The 25,912-nt window shown below is 43.0% G+C and overlaps 2 protein-coding genes across 2 annotated transcripts; one reads left to right on the top strand and one right to left on the bottom strand.

The window, feature by feature from the left end:
- The first annotated feature begins 2,088 nt into the window (after positions 1–2,088).
- On the top strand, positions 2,089–2,925 carry LOC124177376 (V-type proton ATPase subunit D-like). Its single transcript, XM_046559699.1, has one exon. The coding sequence runs from the start codon at positions 2,089–2,091 to the stop codon at positions 2,923–2,925; it is 837 nt and encodes a 278-aa protein (XP_046415655.1).
- Positions 2,926–3,020: 95 nt separating this feature from the next.
- Positions 3,021–25,566, bottom strand: LOC124177375 (frizzled-4). Its single transcript, XM_046559698.1, has 7 exons — positions 24,607–25,566; positions 22,511–22,754; positions 22,101–22,344; positions 21,772–22,009; positions 8,988–9,079; positions 4,053–4,082; positions 3,021–3,871 (listed from the first exon to the last, which is right to left on the bottom strand). Exons 1-7 carry the CDS (start codon positions 24,816–24,818, stop codon positions 3,021–3,023), a joined length of 1,911 nt encoding a protein of 636 aa, XP_046415654.1. The 5' UTR covers positions 24,819–25,566.
- Positions 25,567–25,912: the final 346 nt, after the last annotated feature.

The following is a 25,912-nucleotide window of genomic DNA, read 5'->3' as shown; positions in this document are numbered from 1 at the left end:
TCGTGGCTGGTGTATAGGTATAATACCTATACGTATACCTTTATATATTGGTAGACACGTGAGAGTCCTGCAGTGAGGGGTGAAAGAATCGGAGACAAAGGAAATAATGGTAAGGATTTTTTCCTATTTTTTTTTTTTTACCTCTCTTCGTACCATTGCACTTGGTGAATGCCACACCTTGGCGCACCAGAAGAGCTGAAAGGCCTCTTTATTGTGCTCCAAACGCTGGACAATCACACCTCGATTCAACGCCGCTGCGTCGTTCTAAACTGGCGCAAGCTCTGCATCACGCCGGCGGTTTTGTCGCCTGCGTTCGACGCGTCTAAATGTTCTATGGGTCACCCCATTGATGAATAGAAGAATGAGAGAGAAAGGGAAGGAAAAATACGAACCAATTAAGACTAGATTCTCGATATCGTCACCTCGTTCTTTTCATCTTCGTAATCCTCATCATCTCACGCTACGATTCAGATTACCTCTCGGCTTTATGTACATACACACGTGCAGTCGCCTTGATGTTACACTTGGGAAAAATGTCGTCGCAGGTTTTGACGAATTAAACATAAGGATGACAATGTATTCGGACCGTTTTTTTCAAGTCGCAATTCCTCCTCATATCTGCAATATCGAAATTATATAAAAATTGATTAATACTTCAACCAGGTCCGATATATGTATATATACATATAATATATATATATATTATATATATACAATATGAAAATTAAGTTTAATATATAAATTTATTATGGTACAAAAGTTTTCTCTGTTTAGTTTTATTCCGTTGGTCGTTCTACGTTTTAAGATAATGATATTGAAATAATATATATTATATAGTTATTGCAATACGGAATTATACCTATATTGCCAAGCTAGTTACACGCAGAGTTTATCTTTTGATACGCGTCAGCTGAGAAATGAAAACCGAAATAAAAATAGAAATAAAAAAAGTTCTTATACAATGTTTTATGACAATTAAACGAATTATTAAACGGAAATAATATATCACAATAGATTCTGTACTATGTAGGTGTTACGTGTTGTTTTTCTCTTTGATGTTTCAACGTAGGTAATATTCCGTGCTACGTATTATACACGCGCGTCTGTTTTTTAATTTGAAAGCAAAATAAAAAAAATTAAACTCAACGCACTTTTCTCGCGATTCATTAAGCATTATATAAAATAATGGAGAGTATAAAACTAATTATTCAATGTATTATTATAATTCTAATAATTATTATTATAGTTATTAATAATATTTATACAGATATTAATAGTTTTAATATTCAGCTGCCGTTATAGCCAGTTATAGATATGTATATCATACATACGTATATGTCTACTTGAAATTGCTGTCGAGCAATGAAAGTTATAAAACAAATAAAAATAAAAAAAAATAAAACTAAATTATTTACAGTCTTCAAGTGAACACGAAACAAAAACGAAAATAAAAAAAAAAAAATTTCTTTTCCAGTATTTATACCCATAATATTATCTAGCTAATATCTAATCGATGTTTATTTAAATATAAAATGGTGTGTCACTATTACGGAAAAATGCTTCTTGTATGTACGTATAGATAGATACGCGCCTCTTTTTCTCTCGTCCAAACCTTACATACTACGGTATACGCAAATGATGATGATAACCGCCCGTCAACTGCCACAGGGTTCACATTCCATGTTTACACACATGTCAGGAGTTCTGAGCGACAGGTCGGAATTTCCACAGACATCACTCTACTCTTTACGTCGAAGGGGAGAGGGATCCCTCTTTTTCCCCTAGCTTTATTGTTACATTTCGTCAGCCGGCACGGCTGTCCCAAAATTTTTATCTCTCACGTATAATATACACACGTATCAAATCAATGGTTCATGCGTCAATATTGTATACTTATTGTTCGGTTGGCTGTTTTTTTTTTTCCTCTCTTTCAACCAGTCATAATTTACAACCCCGCTAACAAACGTATTAAGTAAAATCTTAAATTATTCTCTGTATGAAATTTTTGCGCGAATAATATTGAAATACAAAATGAAACGATATTAAACAGCAAGAAGGAAGAAAAATACAAAACAAAGAAAACTGAAAATGTCTCAGACTAACAGATTGATGATATTTCCGACACGAGGCAACGTCGTGATGTTGAAAGGACGCGTCGCCGTGGCGACAAAAGGCCACCTCCTGATGAAACGTAAGGCCGATGCGTTGCAGTCGCGACTGCGTGTCACGTTGCAAAAATTGATACAAGTGAAAAGTGAGATATCGGAGGCGATAAGGGAGGCAGCGTTTTCATTGGCCGAGGTACGTTTCGTGACGGGTGAAACGATGAGCATAGCCGCCGTGATACTCGAGGCAGTCGGTGAAAAGGCCAGAACGAGAATACTGACGTCCAAGGTGAACGTAGCCGGTACAATCATAACCGTATTTGAATGCTACCAGGACGGTATCGACGTCTACGAGTACGCCGGTCTTTCCCGAGGTGGTCAGCAGCTAGCTACCGCGAAGCAAATGTTTCTACAAGTGATAAAACTCGGCGTCGAGCTCGCCTCCCTCCAGACGGCGTTTCTGACGCTGGAAAAGACACTGAAGACGGCGAACGTCAGGGTAGCGGGAATGAAGCACGTCGTAATACCGAAGATCGAATCGACTCTCAAGTACATTGTATCGGAGATCGACGAGATGGACCGTGAGGAATTTTACAGAATAAAAAAGATCAAGAAGAAAAAGCTAAAGAAAAATGAGGAAGAGGAGAATTCGTTGGACGACGAAAAGAGGATACAGGAAGTTGTTCCCGAGTCATCGGTCAAACCTCCGTCGTCATCGGTGACGAAGTCGGCCAAGATTGTTCGAAGATCGTTCTGCCCGTGTCACCAGATCGCAGTATACATCCCGTTGTTAAATACAACGAAATTGAGAAAAAAATAAGTCCAACATACTTAGGGAGTGATAAAATGAAAGTTACCGCCGAACTCGAGTCCAGTCTCGAATTCGCTCCGACTTCAACGAGTCTGTTCTCCTCTTTAAACCTGAGTCTCGCTACCGCTGTGGTGTTTCCTGTGTTTCCGATGTTTTTTGTGTCCCCTGTAGGGCGCCGGTACCTGCCCGTTATTGACAACGGGAGCGTTACGCATCAGCAATGGATGCTGGGGCGCGAGATGACTGAGGTGGTGAATCTGATGGGGGGTCGGGCTGGTGGATCCGGTGCTATAGCACCTGACAACCGGAGCGGGATGGCACTTGTGGGGTGGTTGTTTGCACGGCGGAAGCCTTCGCCATACGCCAAGGAGGTTCGGCCACCATATCCAGGCCGCGGCGATTATGCCGGCGAGGAGAGAGGCGACCGAGCGCATCACGAACATCTGTATCATCGGTCTCGGGGCCTCCTTTGGTGCCGTAGATGGCTCCGGGGCCCTGAGCCAGGAGTCGCGGCTCCACCATTCGTAGAAATTGATTCCGGCTACTGCGAGAACAATGGCGGCATAGCCGCAAGCGAAGACGCCGACCCTGGTCAGGAGGGCCCTCTGATGTGCCCTTGGGTCGGCCTGGAGAATCGTCGCGCAGGACGGCTGTCCGGTCTTCCCCTGGAAGACGTTCTGCACGCTGTTCTGAACGCCCCGTGACTGCTGACCGTGCAGGGTGTGATGCTGCTGGTGAAGCTGAGACCTCGTGTTAGAATGCGTCGAGCTAGCGGTCGTCGGCGATGGGTTCAACGGACTCAAAAGCGGCGATAGCCTCACCGACGGACGGGGAAGGAGCAGCGTCGCCGATCCCACGATCAGGAAGGAGAGACCGAAGAAAAGGTACGCAAGCTGAGGACCCAACACCAGGACCAGTAAGGACCTCGTGCTCTGTTGGCCGACGAAGCAGCTCCCTGGAAAGGAAAATATATTTTGGTTACCATGAGTCGCGGTCCAAGGTGTGGAGGATTGTCGGAATGAGTATATAAGGTGCGTGTAAGATGCAGAGGGACGAGGAAGAGGAAGAGGAAGAGGAAGAAGCAGGTGTCATTCAAGTCGCGGTTGCTGCTACGGTCCGCGATAAAAAGTATATACAATGCGATCCGTAGTATTTCTTTCCCTGCACTCCTTTCTGCCTCATTTCTGTGTCACTCATGTCACTCAGCCGTGCATCCACATTTTGCACAAAAGAGAAAGATGGGGTTTTTCGTCGTGCAGCAGCAGGACAGCGGCCAACAGCACCAACGACAACAACAACAACAACAACAACAACAACAACAACAACAATAATAATAATAACACAACAACAGTCAACGGTATGTGAGGAAAAAAGTGAAATAGCTTGCGATCCGGGCTGCTTTTACGAGGCGACGCGACACGACGGTTCCTTTCTTTTTACCTTCACTTTTTCACAACCCGCTTTATCGAATCCTATTCCATCCAGCTTCGTTCGCCTTCCTAACTTGCAGGCGCATCAATCGCAAAAACTAGTCTTCCGCAAGGATCTTTAAACTGGACACGCGCGGCACGCGTCCCTCATCTTCTCGTAAACTCCTGACTGTACGTTACAAAGTATTTCCTAGTTTTTTTTTTTTTTTTTTGTCATTCTCTTTGGATGAGATTTCCGCGTGCCAGTTGAAAAGATAATAGGTACTAAAATTTGAGAAATTCTCTGTGTTTCTTCAACCCTGCAATTATAATAAAGTTCTTATTCAAGTTCCATGATTCCCTGCACCTGACCAATACCCCGAATGAATCGCGTGATCTTTTACCGAGTTTCATTGGCCACTTATAGTTTCCAATTTAGATTTATTCACTCGTTGTACGGACAACGGACGTCAACTTGAACCGCTGCTAAGTGTCCTCGCGATAAAAGGAAGCGACGAGAGGAGGACATCATCTCTCAGATACTGGAAGACCTGGAGTAGTACTTGGTTATATCCACCGAGTACACGCCGTCCAATAAATCCTGACGCGCACACACCTTTTATCTCAAAGAGAACATCTCCTTCACGTTTCCACTTTGCGTCGTTACACCTACGTGTACTGATATTACACATTATGCACATATACTAGCGAGAGAAACTTGCTACGGTTTTATTTATTCGTATATTCATTTATTTTATTTTTACAAACCGTTTTCACAAATTACAATCAACCCGCGCCTTTTACGTTGATTTGATTTTTTCCATAGTTTATAGATGTAAATAGTAGTGGAGTCTGCGACCTACCAGAGGACTGACTCAGCTTCACGTATATGATATGCAAATAACCAACACTTATCTGCTATACAGAAATGCACGGCAACGACAAAGGCTCAAGGAACCTTACACGCATACATTCAATGCAAATAAATTCAGCCAAAGACCCGCTCTACAACTTTTCACTGTCCTTTGCAACAGCGGCAGGAGCAGCAGCAACAGGCGGCAAAGCGGGAACCAACCGCATGATGCAGGAGTCCAAGAATTCTGGAGCCTAACACACTGGACTCGGTATAAGGACCTCTACCGGGTGGTCCTAGACTACCGGAAACTAAATTTGCATACAACAACTGTACGCGGTTGAAAAAAAAAAACTTCTATGTACGAGAAGAGAAAAATTATCGGGAAATTCGGAAGATGCACATATCATGGTATACAATAGATATACTTATGTGCATATATTATATATATATATATATATATATATATATATATATATATATATATATAATGAAGAGGACCTTGAATCAGCTTGTTATCGATTAGCTCAATTAGCTCAGTCTTTTTGCACTTCACAATTTGAATACGTAGTTTCAAACATGATGCGAACCGGATATGAGAGAGCGTAAGAATAATATAAAATCGCTGGATGCCCGAGTTTTCAATATCGGCATTTGCATCGTTCGGGGACACCGTACTGCGCGGGGAGATCGAGGGAGGCTGGAGAAGAAAAGGATTTTCTGCAGCACAGGGGCCGAAGTATCGTGCATGCATGCCGCAGTCGGACTATGCAAATTCCCTTTGGGATACCGGCGAGTCCCTCTCGTACCCTACCTACCAACCTACACACCTCAACCAACGTAATGTAACCAACCGTTTTCTCCGCAGGTCGTGCGCGACTTTGTTAAAAAACCGCGCTGCTCGATCATGGAGGAGAGAAGGAGAGAATTCGCTCGCGAGTTATCGCTCTCTGGATCCTGATTCTGCCGTTCCTGCTGCTGCTGCTTCTGCTGCAGCGTTGACCAAAGAATGGAACTATATATGGGGAATTCCATGCGAACCCGACCAACGTCTGACCCTCACAATTTTTTATTATTATCAAAATGTTTCTGCGATTCTCCCAATTCTGAAACGGTACCTTCAATTTCTTCACATTTTTTATTCGATTGGTTAACTATTTATAAATATTGAGAGTGGTGTTGAGAAGAATATTTTTGGAATTATCAAAAAAAAATACATCGTTCCATCATGGGCCTCGTCTCAAAATGTTTAAAAAAAAAAAAACAAAAATACAGTTTTTGTGAACTTTTCGAAAATTATCAAGAAGATACTTTTCAAAAGCACTCTCCATATTTATAAATAATTAACCAGTTGAATAAAATATCTGAAAAAATTTAGGATACTGTATCAGAATTGGGATAATTGCAGAAAACATTTTGAACAAAATAAAATGTGGTGAGAGGCAAACGTTGGTTGGGTTCGCGTGGAATTCTCCATACACAATACGAGAAGGAAGAGAAAATACCATAATAGTGACTGTGTTGCGTATATTCTGGCTCCGATATATTGTATTGTAAAAAAAAATTAAAGAATATCGAATTTTCGTGAAGAGTTTACTGTGTGGTTTTTCTCCCGTCCTACATCCTCCGAAAATTAGGATAAATAATTTTGAAAAAGTTTTATACATCGTAAAGAAATAATTTTCATCAGGTTCTTTGGCGAGTTGGTTCTTTTTTTTCACGAATCTAGGTATTGTACAACAGTTTTTTTGGCCCCACTACACCTGGACGCTTTCTTTTCACATAGATATCCATTCCATATCTTGTGTATGTGTCGTGTGTGTGTACGATGACTATTTATACAGTATAAGCGAGATAAAAACGTCAAACCGTGATGCTCGGGTAGAGTATATTGATGGCGTCGTCACGTGCATACATACATACATATACACATACATCATGCACGTTACATTATCGTACAGACCTATATATACACGTATACTGCATCTATTGTACATAGTCATATTAATCCGTCGCGTCGACGACGGTTGATGGGGGTATAATAATACATTCTATAAACCTATATCGTGCAGTATATATGTATATTATTTCCGTGTACATAACGTATATTCGTCTCCGCGTTATAAGCTACATGCGACGGCGATCGACGCATGGAAGTGATCCCACGGAAAACGATTTGTCTATAGAGCGATTCAAAATCAACGAACGATGTATTACTTAGATCTACAGAGAGCGAAGAGAACATCAACAAACTGAATACCTATTCGAGAGGCTAGAAAATAATGTCGCACATATCGTGTACAAATAACATCATGGAATCCAAGTTGTATGCGTTCATTTTTATCTTCGAATTACAGACCGGCACGTAACAGCACCCTTAAAAAATCCCGAATCACTCGGGTAGGTATACACATGATAAAGTACACCCAGTGAGGCTTGGGTATACTTGCCTGGGTCGGATCACGCGTTTTACCCGAACCACCACCGGTTATATACAGAATGTATATACTATGCATGTATACATACATATGTATATATATACCGGGGCTATATCCATCCCAACACCAAGCTAAGCTTATCTTATCGCAAACTCGACGTCGTAGGTGTAACTCAGGTATAGGCAGACAATGCGATATCCGCCAGCGGTATAAGGTACGAATAACTAAACGCATAAGAAGATGACTCTCGTAGTCGGCATAGCGCGTGGGTGAGGCACGATTGGTTATAGGTGTACATAGACCGTATATGATAAATTATGACTATCAGATATGGTCGTTGTGAAAACCAATAAATTCGAGCACAATAATTTCAAATTAGGATTGTTTTATTTCAAGGTTCGTTAACCCTTTGAGTCATTGTACTAAGTATTCTTACCACCTATGTTATATCCATTTTTTTTTGTATATTCAAAGAACTCTGGAACATTTTTTTTTTTACGATTTTTAGCTATTTTTTATTCTATACTAATAGGATTTCAATACTCGAGAGTAATTACCAAAAACCATAGAATAACGTCTTGTTGTAAAAGTTTACTCGGCACAACAATGTGTGACTCAAAGGGTTAACGGATTTTACTCACGTAGGATGCAGACATTGCACAGCGTTATTGTTCACGTAACCGATCAATTACATGTGAAGAATAAAGTGCCACGTGATCTAGTCGTTGCAATTTCGTACGATATTAGCAAACACCTCCTATACACCAAGGACTATGCAAAAGTGGTAGGTGAGACACAAGAGAAGCAGACGACCACCAATAAAATCAACTTGAATAAATAAAAGTTCAAAGGAATTCCTCTTACATACCGATGCACACGTAATGCCTGTATTCGGCAGCAGCAGCAGTAGCAGCAACGTCGGATTTATGTACGGTATACATTACGTACAAACATGTATGCATCCATTACATAACTTGTTCGTTGTTGGCCACGTGCACCGGTGGGTTCAAATAGTGTAAAGCATTGTGCGTCGTATTACAGTTACGGGGCGTATTATGAAGGTAAAGACAGTCGCGTAGCGGTTCCATTTTATACAACTATGCAGTAGGTACGCAAAGCTCTTCGCAAGCGTTGAGATGTGCCGTCTGTTTTTATATTCGTAAGTTAAAGACAAGTGGAACAACATCGCTGAATGGATATAGATGAAAAATGAACAAGAATCGTGTGTAACAAACTCACCCGTCAACTCGTCGGCGTCAACGTCCCTCGTAATGAGAACGGCGATGGTGTGAACGGCCGGCAATCCCCATGAGACCACTGTCCCGACGGTTGAGCACCCCTGCTGAAGTCCAAAACCGTCCTGATCGCGACCGACGCCGACGCCGACGCCGCTGCTTCCCGATGCGTCGGACCTGGACCATTTTCTAGCAGCGATGCACCACCATCCGCAGACGACGACCCACCTTGAATAAGGATTAATGGAACGATGAAAAACCGTGCAATTTTTGCTTTGCGTTCTATAGGTATAGAAGCGCTGTAACAGCGACAGGAAACTGTAAAGGAAGTCAAGATCTGTATATAAATGATCTAGTTATGTTGCGAAACTCCACAAAGTACGGCACTTCTCTCTTGACTCGAGCGGTTATGTATATGAGAGATCAAAGAGAACCGCGGCCTTTGGAACGTTTTTCACCTACACACTGTATCTTCGACGATGCGGATCATCTGCATCCATGGTACTGTACTATAGTACAAATAATCGTTTGAAGGATTTTTATTGCCCGAAGAATATTATTAGGATACAATATATAGTTGTAAATACATCGGAAATTCAAGTGCACACACACTGTGTTGTATATATCCATATACAGGTATGTATATACACGGACATTTCACGAAACGAAGCTGCAAAAACTGAGAGATCAAATTCTCTTCGTTTTTCAATCGCTTCAGAGCAGAGCAGCTAGTTCTAGGCGAGGCTGAAACTAGCAGCCAGACGTTCGAATGTCCGTGGAAGGTACGATAAGGCTATGGTGTAAGTGCACCAAAATGTACGAGAAAAAGAAACTCCGAACAAGTTTGTTAAACGTGAAACAAAATCCCGGAGGTTAGCCACAGCTAGCGCAACTACTAGGTTATCCATAAAACACGTTCCTATACGTTGTACATTATACCTGCATTCACGGGCACGACGCGCAGGGTATGGAGATGAAAGATTTCGCCGCGCTGGGCAATTGTGTACAAGGTTATACCCCGAGAGATCCTGCCTGCCTGTGTGTACCGTGCAAGCATGTAGTGCGCCTAGTAAAGCGTTAATTAAATATGATAGATCGCCGGTCAGTCAGTACGTGCACCAGGCGGTCAGGTAGGTGCGTGTGATTAATGCGGACACGTACCTGTGCCTTACCCACTCCGAGTCTCCCTGCTTTCCGTGTGTGGGCGTGTATGCAAGTGTGCACGTATGTGTGCACGTGTGCGTTTCGAAAATCGTAAATCACCCCGGAGCCCCGGAGTCGACCTAACCAAACGATCGGATACATAGATTCCTCTTCGAGGCACGATGGGTATGTCGGATGGTGTGGCGAGAGGGATTTCTTAAAATACCTCAGAGTGTCTTTTATACCTTACACATCTATACTTGTTCCAATACCAATCACGGTCGTTTTGTTGTTTACAGAGGCTTCTAATTTTCAAAATCGATCGTTCTGCGAAGAAAGACCACGATTACTTAAAGTTAATACGGTACGGCAGTGAGTTGGCTCCTTTACGTCGGTCGATCGCTCCAGTTATGATAGGCGTACGTCAATTTCGTGATTACAAGACGATGAGGAGAAATCGGGCTGTTTCATCGAGACGAATATAATGGAGGATCGAATTAGAGTTACGAGTGTGCGTATGTATAGAGGATAAACCGAGTCCGAGTGTTCTACGTACACATGCGTACGTATCCAGCATCATGCGATGAGCAGGGGATAACGAGGCGCGCGGAGTTTAACCCTTTTCAGACGAACCTGCAGAGTGCAGGTTGCAGTCGGCGTATACCAGGTGGTACTGCTGGACGCGAAGTCCGACGAAAACATAATCGGAAAGGCTTGTTACCGTCGTAGCACGAGACTCTGGATACGCCGTGGCGGTACGGCAGGAGGGTATACTATCTTTTCAACAACGCCTTGTGAAACGTTGCGTGTCGAAAACAGGTTTTCGTAAAGAGAGAAAGAGGGAGGGAGGGAGGGAAGAAAGATCGGCTACCTGTGTCTAGGAAGCCATTATTCGGGCCAGACTTCTTTCAGGGGGTCTTGACTCCGGCCGTCCCTACGCTACGTTCACCATGCACGCTCGCTCTCTTAGACTCGTCTCTCACTCCAACCTGCGGTCCTCGGAAAGGCTGAGGAAGAGGAGATGATGAATGTATAGAAATTACCGTAAAACCGAAATAATTTCAGGCTTTTCTCAAACCTATAACATATATCAACTTGGCAGATTGTGGTCGTTGCGCCGTAGCTCGACGTGCAGCAGGTGAAATATAGGTACATATCACAACATCGAACAACGTCTGTTGAATCGAGGTATGCAATGTCGGGAAAATGTTTTAACGTCACTGATCCGCTCAGTTTATGGAAAAACAGTGATGCACGTCACGGATCGATACACTGCCGGCGAAATGGGGAAAACCCCCTCCTTTCTTTCTCTGTCTCTCTCTCCCTCTCTCGGTGACGGTGGCGATGATGACGATGATGATGATAATTTGTCACGAACGAAGGGACACACATCTTGGTGCATCGAATCGTATAATTCTCGAACGATATAATGAACGAGTAAAGCTACCAACCGCCATACCAAGTTTCTCGTATAAGATACAGCTTTGATCTCGGCGCTGGTTTTCTCGCTGCCATGGTCTGGAAAACCGGCGTGAAGGCAGCCACGCAGCACCAAGCAGTGGCCCTATAGGTATAACGTATACACGTATACACTCGACACTGCACTCGGCACACTTGACTTCTTTCGATCTCGTCAACGAGTTATACCTATACCTAATGAACCCCGTACCTCCATACCTCACCGTGAGAAGAGAGAGAGAGTACGTGAGGGGCGATGGGGTGAGGCGAGGCGACGGAGAGGGAGGCGAGAGAGGACAGCTTGTTAACACTACCATAAAACAAACTAACGACGCATTTTACCCGCGCGTCTGCACCACCGTGCAACCTTCTGACGGCGACTACCTTGCAGTACGTCGATGTCGATTTGTCTTTAAAGAATATTGATAAGATCTGAGCTTGTCGCGTATATACAAACACAGAAAAATCTTTTGCATATCTGACAAGTATGTAACGATATTTAGCAATATAATGTGTGTAGTATTATAATAAACCGAAAGGACGATGATGTACAAGCGCGTCATCTCAGAGACAAAACGATAGTGAGATGTATGTATGTTGTATCTGTGCACAAGTGGTCAGAGGAATCCCAGCGAGGCGTTGATTGCTCGTTAAAAGATTTTTCTCTCACATTATACGCAGGTATATTGGTACCCGTAATACACGCATGGTAGTCACGCCAAACCGTATCTCGACCATTTGTCAGAGTGTAGGATATACAGCGAGATCAACGCGGTGGCAACCGGCAAGTTTTTACACCCGGTGGCTGCTGCTCTTTCAAGCGCCACAACGCGAGATGAAGAAAATAAGAATATGAAAAAGACAATCAGTCGGAATGAAATAACCAGAGAAGGGATATACTCTGAGATCGTGTTGTCGCTGTCGTTGGTTTTCTTCAACGCGAGTTACAGGTATAAAATGAGCTAATGGAGATGTTGGTGTCATCCTCCCGCGGGCCACGAAACTTCGTACACTGATCTCGGCATTCCGTCACAGCATTTTAATCCTGTTCTTCAGCTGTCTACGTAGCGGTAATACGCGTGTAAGATGGTACGCCACTTTCACATTCCAGAAATAAGTGTTTGTTCGAAAAAAGTGGTGGTCAAAAATCTGTGTTATATGTACCCGAGATCTGGAAAACATGATTTCAATTTGTTATTTCATATTATTATTCAGAACCCGTTACTTCAGGTTCTTTCGTCTCCCGTACAACGATGGTTTCCATATCCACGAGGTAATTGATATTCGACGACGACGACGACGAAAAGGTATCACGTTTTTCAACTCAAACAATATCCTTGTACTACATCATGTCATCGGAATGGTTTTTCCCACAAAAGGCGATGATGGGGGGTGAACAAATATGTGCGGTAGCTGTAGTCGGGGAAAAGAAGGTATAGAGAGAGTTAAGGGTGCTCCTGAGGACCCGAGTTCTTCTTGTCCGTACATCGCCGTTTGAAGAAATGCCCAACTCTCTTCATACCCATCCTCATCACCCTTGGTTCCGTTCCCTTCATCTTCTCCTTTTTTCCTGGGATTCTAAACGTGTGACGGTTAAACGCGTTAAACAAACATTAATCACTCCCCGCGGCATCATCGCTTCGTGGAACGTCGCCATCGTCCTCGTTGGTCTCTGCAAGCGGTAGCAGATAGTAGTGGACGACTTTGGGTTGTCAGATGATTCCGGCCTCTCCTCCACAGCTCGCGTTTCAAGTGGTAAAAAAACATGGCTACCGGTTGTGTCCCTTCGTCAAATATGTGCGCTGTGCAGGAGGAGGAGGAGAAGAAGTGAGTAGGTATAAGGTAAGTAGGTAGGTAGGTAGGTATGTAGGTGGGTACCTACACGCGACACGCACGTACAACTCGTCCGTCCATCCATCCATCCATCCATTGGTGCATCCTCTCAAACTAGACGTAGTGCTGCTGCTGCTGCATTGCGTTGCTATATACTCGCTCCACGCAGTCAGACGACCAAGCAAACACTCATTTGCTTGTTCTTAGGCGGCAACTACTGATCTGCCTAGTGGTGCTTTGGGTTCTTCCCATCCCGCAGCTTCCGAGTTTGGTTGCTTCGCATCTCACTCCCATTATACCGAGTTTTACTTTAATGTTGTAGTAGGAACAACGGTCCAAGTCTCTTATATCATGTATACTCTATCACAGACATGGACTAATTCGTTACATACTTGGTTATTAATTTTTCATTAGTTTTCGTCATTAATTGCTCTTACTGTAAAATATACCATTTCTTTTATCTCCCGAACCCCGATTTTAATGACGCAAAGGAAATGCTACGGACTGCAGCATTATATGCAGAATGCAGAAACACGTGTCTGCCGGGCGCGATGGAGGATGCATCGAAGCCCCCCCCCTCCTCCGGAAACCGGAGCAAGAAATTAGAGGGGACACGTGTTTATAATTGACCTACAGCAGTTTCTCCTCATCCTCCTTTTACGCCATTCTTTCTCACAGTTTAATTTTTAAGTATAAATATAATATCGCGGCATCAGGTTCCTATGCCCAACAAACTACAAGTTACACGGCGTGAGACAAAATGGTTTAACGTAGTATTATTTGCGTGTATGCGTATAATATACGCATATGACGTGTAATGTATGTTTGTTATTATAGATATATAACAGTTATTATATATATATATAACAGTTCGATATCTCTAATGCGATTTAGAAGAGCTGAACGGATGGTAGAGGGGAAGAAATAAGGAAGAAAAGAAAGAAAGAAAGAAAGGAAGGAACGAAGGAAGGAAGGAGCGGGGGGTCTAAATCTTTGATTATTTAACCAATGGTTTAAAATGGTACCGTGACAAGGTGACGCGAGGATAATAAACACCCGTTAACACGAAACTATAAAAATATTACGATGCCAAGAATAGAATTAGTAGTGCAGTGTAGTAAGTATATATACATACATACAGTACATACGTATGACTATATAGGTTTCAGCGCGATACGCGAAGGCCTGCGCCAACGGACGAGCTCAAGTCTCTTCTTCTAACTGCAGTATCATGAAAATAGCCGTTGTCGAAAGAAGAAATACAAAAAAACAAAAACAAAAAAAAACCTTCTTTACCACACGGTACTCTTCTATACATATTTACCATCAATATATTCCCGAACAGATTTATAGATACTCGAGTAAGAAAAAAAATTATATGATCAAGAATAATAAATACCAAACGATGTGTGAATGTACATGAAAAAAAAAAAAGAACGGAAAAATGTATTATTACCACACCGACAACGCATAGCTGAGAACAGTCTTGTTCTTGTTAACATCCTCTTTTATACAGGTATAGGTATACACATGCATACAACGTTTCGGTACAGTTAGAGAATTATATATGTCGGCCACGCGAGAGTTTCGTATATATCCGGATATTTTTAGATTATCGCCTTCTCGTCGACTCTCAAATCACGGGTGGACGTCTAACGCAGGTTGGTGGGTGGTCTCTTCTTCTCTCTCTGACGCGTTGGCGCAATGCACAAAAGACAACGCAACCAGCGTCATCCTAATCCTGAGCCTGCGCGCAATTGAATCATATCCTGCCGCCCTCCATTAGCCGATCACCGTCCACGACGTTCCGTCATTACCATTAGGTACTATTTTCTTTTCCATCTCTTATTTCTCATTTCCTTGTTATTTCACCATTTTTGTTGTTCCAACTATCAACACCGGGTTTCACGTAAGCTGCAGGTTCCTCGCCCATCCTCGTACAATCATTCCTGTGTAGGTCTACGCATACGTAGGGGGGTATGCATTCACACCACCCGCCGTTTAACGTGAAAATAGACAAGACTTCAGCCGCGCCCACCGGAAGTATCGCGTGCCACTGTGCGCGGTATAGCGAGAATAGGGCATACGGTGTGTCTTGTTTTGAAAAATATGCTCAAATATTTCGGAAGCTAAGCATTGAATTGAAAAATGTCTCGGACAAAAGTTGCGTAATTGTATAAAAATTGAAAATTAATATGAGAACGGAAAGTAACTATCGCGAATATGACCTACATAAGATAATTCCGAATCTAACAATTTCATTCTCTTTCTTCGTATCATTTTGCTTATTGTTGATACGTTTTTTCTCGATTCTCGTTTGCGTAAGACTTCGAGGATAATCGTAACTCAAAGCAGAGGTAGAAAAAAAGGAGAAAACGAAAACGAAGAAGAACAAGGCGGGCTGTTTAACGATAATGAGCCAACACCAACGCGTAGTAAACCATATACACTACTTGCAGGTATACACGAGTGTATGTATAGAATTGTGAAAGAATAACGCGGCGAGCTCTCATCCGCGTCCCTCCTTCTTTCTCGGTCATTGCTCGTTCGTTGTTTCGTTCGGTTCGGTTCGGTTCGGTTCGAAGTTAATCTTTCATCGGCATCTATAATGGGGTTTGGGTACCGTGGTGGAGCACGTAGGAGCAGTACCATGTGCCGACTATGCCGCAACCCTGCAGGCATGCCTTCCTTCCTTCCTTCCTCTCTTTCGCATCGTCTTCCCTTCCCTGCCCCTCCATTTCTCTCCATTTTCTCATCTCTCGTCCCTTCTCATCATGTTCCTCTCGTTCGTGTCGACGAAGATAGGTAGGTAGGTAGGTAGGTGGTGGGCGGTTGCACCATGTGTGCGTATGTGTGTGTACGTGCACGACGGGCCTCGGGGTATATAATCATCGAGAGGAGATGAGACGGGCGGATGGACCGAGGCTAGTCGGCTTCGCTGGCGACTTTGTGTTTGTTTTGTTAGTTAGCGAGTTGTTATGCACGTTCCGCCCCTCCCTACTTCCCTCTCTCATCGCCCCTGTCCCCTGTCCTGTCCTCTTCATCATCTTTTCCCTTTTCCCCGATCTGCGCTGAAGTTTATGCATCGCTATACTCGATAGGAGACAAAATACATTATATTCAGAAACACGGTTTGAAATAATAATTTCCGCGATCCCCTCGTATATTACAGTCAATCTCTTCTTCGTGTCTTCTTATACAATTACTCCCCATCCTTGTACCTACAGATTTTCTTATTAGAATTCGCCAGACACAAGATCATCATCACCATAATCGTACAACAAAACGATACAGTGTGTAAACGATCAAAAAATTTCGTTCGCAAAAGGAACGCAAGCTTCTTTGGTATGTGAAAAGAAATGAAACGGCACTGTATATCCATCAATTTGCACCACCGTCCGGCAGATTATTTTATGCAACGCGAGCATATTCTACGCGTTTTTCCACGCTTGTTTTACGTACACCAAGTACCCGATTTTATGACGGTTGAGCGAGTCTGCAATGCGCATACACGGAGTACTAAAAAGACCGATTTCAAGTCCTACGAGTTAAAAGCGGTTTTCTGTACTCTGCGCATGCTCAGTCGCGAACTAATCTGACATTACGCAACCCTGACCTCAATTTCGCGCCTCGTGAAAAACGCGTTATATACTATTGTTTCATAAGAATTTTGGTCAATATCCTGCATATATAATCATAACCGTTGTTGTTGTTGCTGTTATTATTATTATCGTCATCGTCGTCACGATCATCATTATTATAATTATTGTTATTATACGTATACCAGGATACAATATATACAGCATATACAGTCATAACCGTTATCGTAACGAGTTATCGGTTAGAGCAAGGAATTTATCCCCTGGTTCGCCGCGCGCGCGTGATTCTTGGACACCATGCAGGCAGGCAGGCAGGCAGAGCTCTTCTCGAAAGCTGCGGAGGCAGCTCCGGAGGAATAAGCTGCGCTCGTAAGGACCTCGCGTCCGGCATGAAAGCCTGCGGTGTTGCTCTGCAGCATGCTCCGGCTGCATCGGGGGGCCCCCATTTTCTCCCAAGGAGATGATGGATCAGCTCTTCGCGGAGGCAGGCAGGCGGGCAGGCAGGCAGGCAGACCCTTCATCCTTATTCCCTGTTGCGTGCTGCGTTAGCGAGCTGCTGTTGCTGCCGTTGAATTTCTCTCTCCCCGCATGCATGCGTCGTCGTCGACTTAACTTCCCTCCGAGTCCCTGCTTTCGTTTCACATATGCACATTTCGGCTGCTTCATCGTCGTAATCGTCGTTCTTCCTTTGTTTTATGGTAGACCATGTACGGTAATGTTCATTAATACCTTGGACTTATGTACGGCTGACTTGTTTTCGGTCCGAAACAAAATGTGAGTACGATTATATACGAGTTATGTGACAATAAGTCCCAATCTCTCACGTCGGCTGCATCGCCAGTGATTGTCACATAATTCGTGTAGGTACACTTACGATCTTATTTTTCTTCAATACTCACTACTGTTGTTTCCGCTCCCGTTGTTTTTTAAATAATTTCTTCAGTCTTTCGCGATTTCAAGCCTCAAGACACAGATTATTGCAATTGTCCATTATATTCCTGTTCGCGAGAGGAATTATTGTCACTGTATAAGTTTACACGATATTACAACTATACTATGAAGACCTCTGTCGAAGTTCGAAACTATATTTTCCGCAACTTTGCTTTATCGTAACTTGAATTTCCGACCATTCGAAACTTTGTTATTTCGTAAAAGTTTGACTTCTTCACTTCAAGTTTCATAAGTTCAACCCCGCCCCGTATACATACATACATACTATAATGTATCGTGCAGTGCGTAGTATAGGTATGCGTATACGCAGGTTTTTCTTCGTCTTATTTTACTCCATCGGGGTGCTTGGAGAGCAACAATGCATTGGGGTGGTACAGTGGCTGGGTAAGGTGAGTCGAGGCATGCGGTGAGCGTCGAAGCGGCGAGAGAGAGAGAAAGAAAGAGAAAGAGAAAGAGAGAGCGGCACACCGACTGGCGTAATTTACATCGAGGATACCGATAAACATCGCACCCGGGTCCCTTCGCTCTAGACCCGACCCAAACCAAACCCAAACGAGGTACCTACATACCCAGCGCCTGCCCGAGTATACACAGTGTTATGCATGGCAGAGAGAAAAGTACGGAGAGAGCGAGAGAGAGAGAGAGAGAATCTCTGATGCAGCAAAAGTATATTATATACAACATTATGTGGGCATGGAGTCTAGACTCGAGTCCAGAAAAGCCACGAGAGTTTCTCTCTCTCTCCCTCTCTCTTTCCTTGCCACATATGTATATGCAGCGAGACTCGAGTCGGCAAGAGTAGGGTAAAGGTAAAGGTAAAGGTACCTTACATATATACCTATAGAAACTGAACGACCGCGGCGCGACTCCTTCCGCCGATGCATTGTCCTGTCTTTAACCCCCTCCTCCCCCTGTCCCCGTTCCTACTTCGACGTCTCCACAACCCTAAGAAAGCTTCCTTCTCATCTCGTTCCTTCGTTCCTTTCGTTTCGTTTAGATTCGTTGAAAACTGCACCGTATTGCTGGCACAAGAATTCCTCTTTCTTCCATACTTTCTTTTCATTCTTTTTTACTTTCTTTTCGTTCAGCGTTACAACGTATTGGAATGCGATTGGTAGTTAAATTTTTTCTCGCATCTAAATTTGGAATATTGAGTATAATTTGTGTATTTCAGAGTGTCGATGACATTTATCCCATCCGTAATTCACGATCGGAATTTTTTTTCATATTCAGTATACGTGCAACTTACGTACGATGCAATAATAACCAAATGATCCGAATCAGATGAAATAATGACAATGATAATACGTCTACTGTTGATATTACTTGTGTGCCGCGTTTGTCGTTGAAACGCTCATCCTAATTGATCATATTATACATGTACCCAATATATACGTACGGGAGCAATCACAGCGATATATATATATATACATATATATTATGCATGTATGCTGAATTACATTCTGTGTTCTGTATACATAGGTGTGCGTATGTATATATATATACGTACAGCGGAACCACTTGTGGCTCGCCGGGTTGATTAGCGGTTAGCGTATAATAGCGTCGTCTATGAAATCGAGACGGGTCAAGAGGTCAACTGTGTAACGCGTTGACCTCTCTCCTCCGTCTCATCATCTTCAAGGCTTGCGAGGTTACATGAAATTATACATTATACGAAAGATTTACCGTATAATTTGCATTACGATAATTAAATTCTTAATTAATGAATTCCAAGAAAAAGTCACGCTGCTCGTAACACGGGAAATGGATCAAGATAACCAAATGTGCGTATAAATTGATATGTGTAAGTGTTTTTTGTAATCTGTTTTCATACGATTCGCCTGAATAATAATGATGATAATAATAATAACAACAATAATGATAGTAATTTTAAACTATAATTGTAATATTTTTGACTATACGCGATAATAGTCAAATTTTTTTCTGAAATGTGCTTTCAAATTCATACTCGCGTACCTGTAACGTGAAAATATCATTGCAACTGCACGCATGATACAAACGCTTGTGTGAGGAGGGTATAATGCATGATGTATAAATACGTGAAGGTGTTCTCCCGCGGTCGCGAGCGAGATTATAACCAGTTATGCAGGGCATCTAGCAGGTCCAATTAGACGGAAGGAACTGTTGAACGTGTTGCAGGCAGCACCTTGTTTGAATTAATAATCGAGCGTTGGCACGCTACTTATAAATCGTATATAGTGTTCATATATATACATATATATGTATATATATATATATGTACACCGTATAGTATGTATCTATAAATAAACGTATGCAACTATTACACGTATGTATCTACAGCATCCCGCGTACACGCAACTTTCTCCGTCGCGCACGCAACGTATTACATTGCATACGCATACGTGACACGATCTTATTGTTAGAGGTGACGCGAGTGATCCGATCGTGATCGTGATCGTCACAAAGTGCAGTATACCGCGTATATAGGATAGATATTATGTATACATACCTGTATACTATATTTCAGAATAATCGAACGGTTAATATACTGTAAAACTTTAATAATTTATGTCTATATCCGTCTGTAATCTATCCATCTATAAGTTGTAACAACTCTACGAGTTTTTAATTCATTGTTTTTTGATTCACATTTTCCAATCACGCCGCGCAATCGTACAAATCACGATATCGAAATACGTGTTCAATTTTCCGTCAATCGATCCATTTTAATTGTTTTTCTGTTTCGTTTTCTTTTTTTTTTTATTTTCGTTCCTTTAAATCGTTGTACCGTCATTCGTACTAATTATCCCTCGGCCGTTCCAGTACCGCGGTATCCGTCGTCAGCTCCGTTTTTCCTTTTTTTTCTTTCTTCATATTCTCCTCTTGCTTATACCACCTCCTCCTACTCCAAGGTTTTCTCTTCCTCCCGACCGGGCGGTGCAGCACAGTGGAATGCCATTGACTCTATGCGTATCTGGCAACAAGGTTCTCTCCTCTGCTCCAGTCGAGACCCCATCTGCTTGCTCCTCTCCCCGGTGGGTATGGTATATCCAGTTCAAATGTACGCTCGCTAGCTCGCTCGTATTATTATACCCATATACCCCGTGTTCCTCTTCGTTCAGCGCGGCGAAATTTTACACCGTTTGCCGTACCAATCTTATTATATTTTATTGTATCAATTTTTATCATACCATGTAGCATCAAAAGCCCCTGACTAATTATACAATGAAAAAAAAAAAACGTACAAGACGAATATATAAAGAGGGTAATTATTGACGCTTTGTCGCCACAATTGAGATTATGTTCGTCGTCGTCGATTCGTCAGATTTAGGATGAATATAAAAAAAAGATGACCATTTTTTTCCAACAGGGCATGAAAAAATTTGTTAAAAAAAAAGACTGAACGCCACCCGTTACGTTTCAAGGCTTGGTGTGCCGGTGTCTCTTTCTCTCGCTCATTCGTCTCCTCTATCTTTCTTTGTCTTCAAGTAAACGGGATGAGATGGGAGTCGGGTGGCTCGTTAGCGGCACGCGGGGAACCATTACACTGTTGCCAGATTATATTATATCCCCCTCTCTTATTTTCTCAACCTTCTCTCCTTCCTCTCTCGCTCTCGCGAGGGCTGCAGACCGACCGACCCGATAGTCGGCTCCTTGTTCTATCGTTCGATGCGGGAATAAGAAAAACGAGAGAGAGAAAGAGAGAGACAAGGACGTGCTCCAAATCGTTCGACGATGTGTACAAATATTCTTCGATAATTATTTCAGCCGACGACACACACGCACACACGCGCGCGCGCGCTCGCGCGCGTGTATATACAAGATATGGAAATAAATAAAGTGCAGGTGAATATGCTGTATCTTATAATACTATAATGTATGTAAAAAAATATCAGAGTAGAAAACGAAAGAAGGCAATAAAAAATTCGGAGTAAAATTTAAAACAAGACTCACCAAACAATCGCAGCGTTTCCGAAGTAATACCGCAGCAGGAAGACAAGTGCGCAGTAAGGATTAGAGAGACCATCCTGAGTGAGGTACTGATGATGCTGCTGGGCTATAACCACCGGTTCCTGGGGGTGGAGAGGCAGTGCCGGTGTACAAGCTACCGCAAATCTACCGGCCGCAAGACGCACCACGTGACCGACGGCGACCACCGCGTGACAAACGGCAAGACAGGCGATTGCGCGTTCTAAAATAGAAGAAAAAGAAGCAAATTAAACACAGACAGGCACACCCACGCAGCTTGGCAGAAATTTTTGAAAATACCACTCGAGACTTACCGACGGAGGTCGTGGCCCGGTGTTTCCGGGGCTTGATAAGGGCGAGAATCGCGGCCGCAACCGAGATCAGACAGACCGTAGCCGAAGCCGCGATCCAGGCCTCGGTCAGTCTCTTGTCTTTCTGGGACCATAGAACGTCGGCGTCACAAGTCGCGGCGCACCTACCCGAACGATTCAGGAATACGTAGAGTCCGGCCTTTGCGTACCAGGAACAACCCAGGGGTCCGTTTCCGTCACCGACGGCCTGGAAAAAAGCACCAAAGACGAGTTAGCGGCAGTCTGTACGTACGAATGTTTAATGTATATTTCTTATGCTGTTTTTCATTCTTTTTTTTTTTTTTTTCTTTTCTTTTTCCGTTTTATTTCCATGACAGTTTATTTTTCGCAGACTTCGACACGTCTAGCCATACCTGGAAGGGGTTTGCCGGACCCGGTTCCCCCGGTCCTTCCATGCACATGTGCTGATGGTTGTTCTCCGGCGGAAATTTGGAACAGTTCAGGGCCGCCGGCCATGGGAAACCAAAGCCAAGCAGTACCGGGTAACATCTGGCTCTTACTTGCTCGCAGAGACCCCTGCATGGCCCGATTGGCGACGGCACCTTCTCCGTGCACATCGGGGCGTAAACCGAACACAGGAACAAATGAAGTTGCGCGCTGTACGGGCGAAAATTAAATTGTTATTATCAATTGTTATGTAAAGTAGTGATTGGTTGGATTACCGTAAGAATTGCAGTTAAATATGATCATCGATTGCAGTTGACGTTATGAGATTAAGTGATTTAACCCTTTCAGTTACACATTATTGTGCCGAGGCAAGTTTTATAACATTCGATGTTTTTTGAGGTCGCTGATTACGAGTTTGAAGTCAGATTTAAAAAATTCAATATGCCGGAAAAAAATTTCAAATTTAATCTAATCCGGTCAAAAAACTATGCAATGGTTTTCGGATTCGTAGTCAACCATCTGAAAAACTTATAATTTATGTAAAACATGTGCATGTGTATGAGGGTAACTTCCTCGGAAATGAATTATTCCTTCAACTTTTACGATTTGTTTCAATCAATTTGCTTCTAACAATAATAACTTACATTATATAGCAACAATTACTCACGAGCATTGAAAACCTATTAGTAGACTATCAGAAATTTTAACAAAAAAAACCGGAAATATGTTGCAAAGTTCTCTAAATATAAATAAAATGGATATAACATAGGTGGTAAGAATACTTTCCGCTATGACTCAAAGGGTTAATATATAATTTTTTCTGCATAAAGGTGAAATGAATTGTAATTCAAAGATATTCCATGATGTGAACCTTCGAAAAACAGATGAGCCTGTCGTTCCTTTTACGGGGTATTGCAAAAGAAGATAAAACACACGTGAGATTCGATTGACTATACATTTTTTTTCCCCACACCTCTAGAAACCAATTTATATGTATATCTATAGCTAGCCCCACACCACGTCGTTGAATAAGTGGCGGCGACGAGACGATTTGAATCGAGCAAAGACCTTTCCATTGTGGATTTACCGAGAAACCAAAGAGAATTTAACGCGTTGTTGATTTATGACTCGGGAGGGAGAAAGAGGATCAGGATATTCTGCGAAAATAACATCAATTAACGCGGCGACGGGATATTATTTTCCTTTTCAGTTGTTTATGTACGTTTGTTTAGTGAAATTTTTTATCATCATCTGCAGTGAAGTGGCGAGAAGAAGAAGACGAATAAGAAGGATAAGCATAAGAAGACGACCCGTGATTGCCTGTGGAGATGACGACCGGTCGTCTCGTGGTTTCTCTCCTTCTTCTTCTTCTTCCTCTTCCTCGACTTCTTTTTCAAGAGCTCGCGTGTTACGACAAACTGTCAAACAACTTCTGTTGCCCGCACGGCTACGGCAGTCGGTTCGGTTTCATTCGGTCATATGCACGACTCGTACATACAAGGTATTTGCCTTTTACTACTAAACACACGTACCTACAAGCGATACACGTGTGCTTCGTACAAGCGTGACGCGTATTATGTATACACACGCAGTCACGCACGCGTGTGGTACGACAAGCCGGCTGGGCGGAAAGCACGCGACGACTTCTTTGCTACTAGTCAGTGTTTTGAGTTCGTAGTCAAACCGTATTTAGGTAATTAATTGTACACACTTTATATAAGTGAAAACCCTCCCGCATGCTTCTCAACGCCACGCGCGTTACATCAATTTTACAACTTTTTTCGTATACATTCGCAACAATTGCGGATGAGGAGTAAAAGAAGACGAGGTTAGATTTAATAACGTTAATTTAACGATGCATGTTTAGGAAAATCGTTACTTCGCAACCTTAGGATCGTATGAAACTCAGCAAATGTACGTAATAACAAAGAAAACATGTTTATATTTTGAAAAGCCAAATACTTGAAAGCCGTTTTAAAATTGTGCACCGATTTATTCCATGATTTTTCGTTACGTTACCAACTTCAAAATGGTGATAAAAAAAAGACTGCTGTGCTCTTACCTGCAACCGTACTGTATCAGGGGGTTGAAAGTTTGAAGGGTGAAATCCGCCTCCCCCTGAATTTCGTTACCAACGAGATTCGGCATTGCGGTGACGTTGTAACCGACACCGCGACACATCTCGATTCTTATCGGTTCGCAGACGCCGTGTGTTGTAAATATTTTACCGAACATATTCACGATCAAGAAAAGGTGAAGAATTAGCCGCGACATCTTGACGAATTTAACGCGTGTTTAACTGTCACAAGAAAAATCAATACTCTTATGTTTTTTCACTCAGTCAATAAGGGTGAGAAGACGAGAAACTTTGTCACCTTATCTCTGGACGAACGCACTTCTTCTTTCAACTCATTTAACTCTCACCCGGGAAAACCAGGTTCATTGATTCGTCATTGTTTACCTAATAACTAAAAACCCGAGGCCGTTAATCGAAACAACGCGGCGACAATTCGTTGTTGGGGTCACATCTTCTTTTCATATCGCGAACCAAATGACAACTGACGATCGCGATCGTCGACTTTGAGGCAAATTTCACGTCGTCGTCGTTGTGTTGTTGTTGTTCTCGTTTGTTTTTGTCACACAGCCGCCGCTACTACTTCACACAGGGTTATTGTAACAATGACACACAGGCGACTGGAGAACTAACACAAAGTCTCCATCGACCTTTCGTCTTTTCTTTATTCCGTCAGGAAAATGACGTCGTTGCAGTTTATCGCGCGTCGAACGACGTGGGACGACGAATAGACGCAATGTTCACATCGCTAGCCTCGCGTCGTCGTCACTCGATCGACAAAATAAAACAACTAACGAACTACTTATCACGAGCTTCAGTCAACTTGTTGCCACGGCGCGGGCGGTTAGGATGATAAAACGATAATCTCTCGAGACGAAACGCCGCTGTACGAACCTCTCTGCGGTCTTGGCGCGACTGAATCGGTACACCACGAGAGCGTTGGCTTGGCCTGTGAAAAAATCGGGGGAGCCTCGGCCGCTCTTCTGCCTCTACTCGGGCTCCGTTTATCCCCACCACGCCGCCAACCGACGAACGCTGCGTCGCGTCCAACCCCACGCGAGAGTGGAGGAGAGAAGATACCTCGTTAATTAAATCCCCCAGACAGGGCTCTATACGCTTGGACCGAGACACACGCGCATTCCACCGAAGGTGTGTCAAGGAGGGGGGGGGCATCAAACGAGGCGTATTCACACCTTTCCAATCTGTGTAAATAAAGGAGATGAGACAGTCCGCGATTACATAAATTAATTTGAGACATCGCGGGGGGTGGGGGAATTTATATATTGTGCTCGTT

This window comes from Neodiprion fabricii, chromosome 3, assembly GCF_021155785.1.
Source record: "Neodiprion fabricii isolate iyNeoFabr1 chromosome 3, iyNeoFabr1.1, whole genome shotgun sequence".
In the NCBI taxonomy this organism is placed as follows: Eukaryota; Metazoa; Arthropoda; class Insecta; order Hymenoptera; family Diprionidae; genus Neodiprion; species Neodiprion fabricii.
This window is presented reverse-complemented; position numbering and strand designations above follow the sequence as displayed.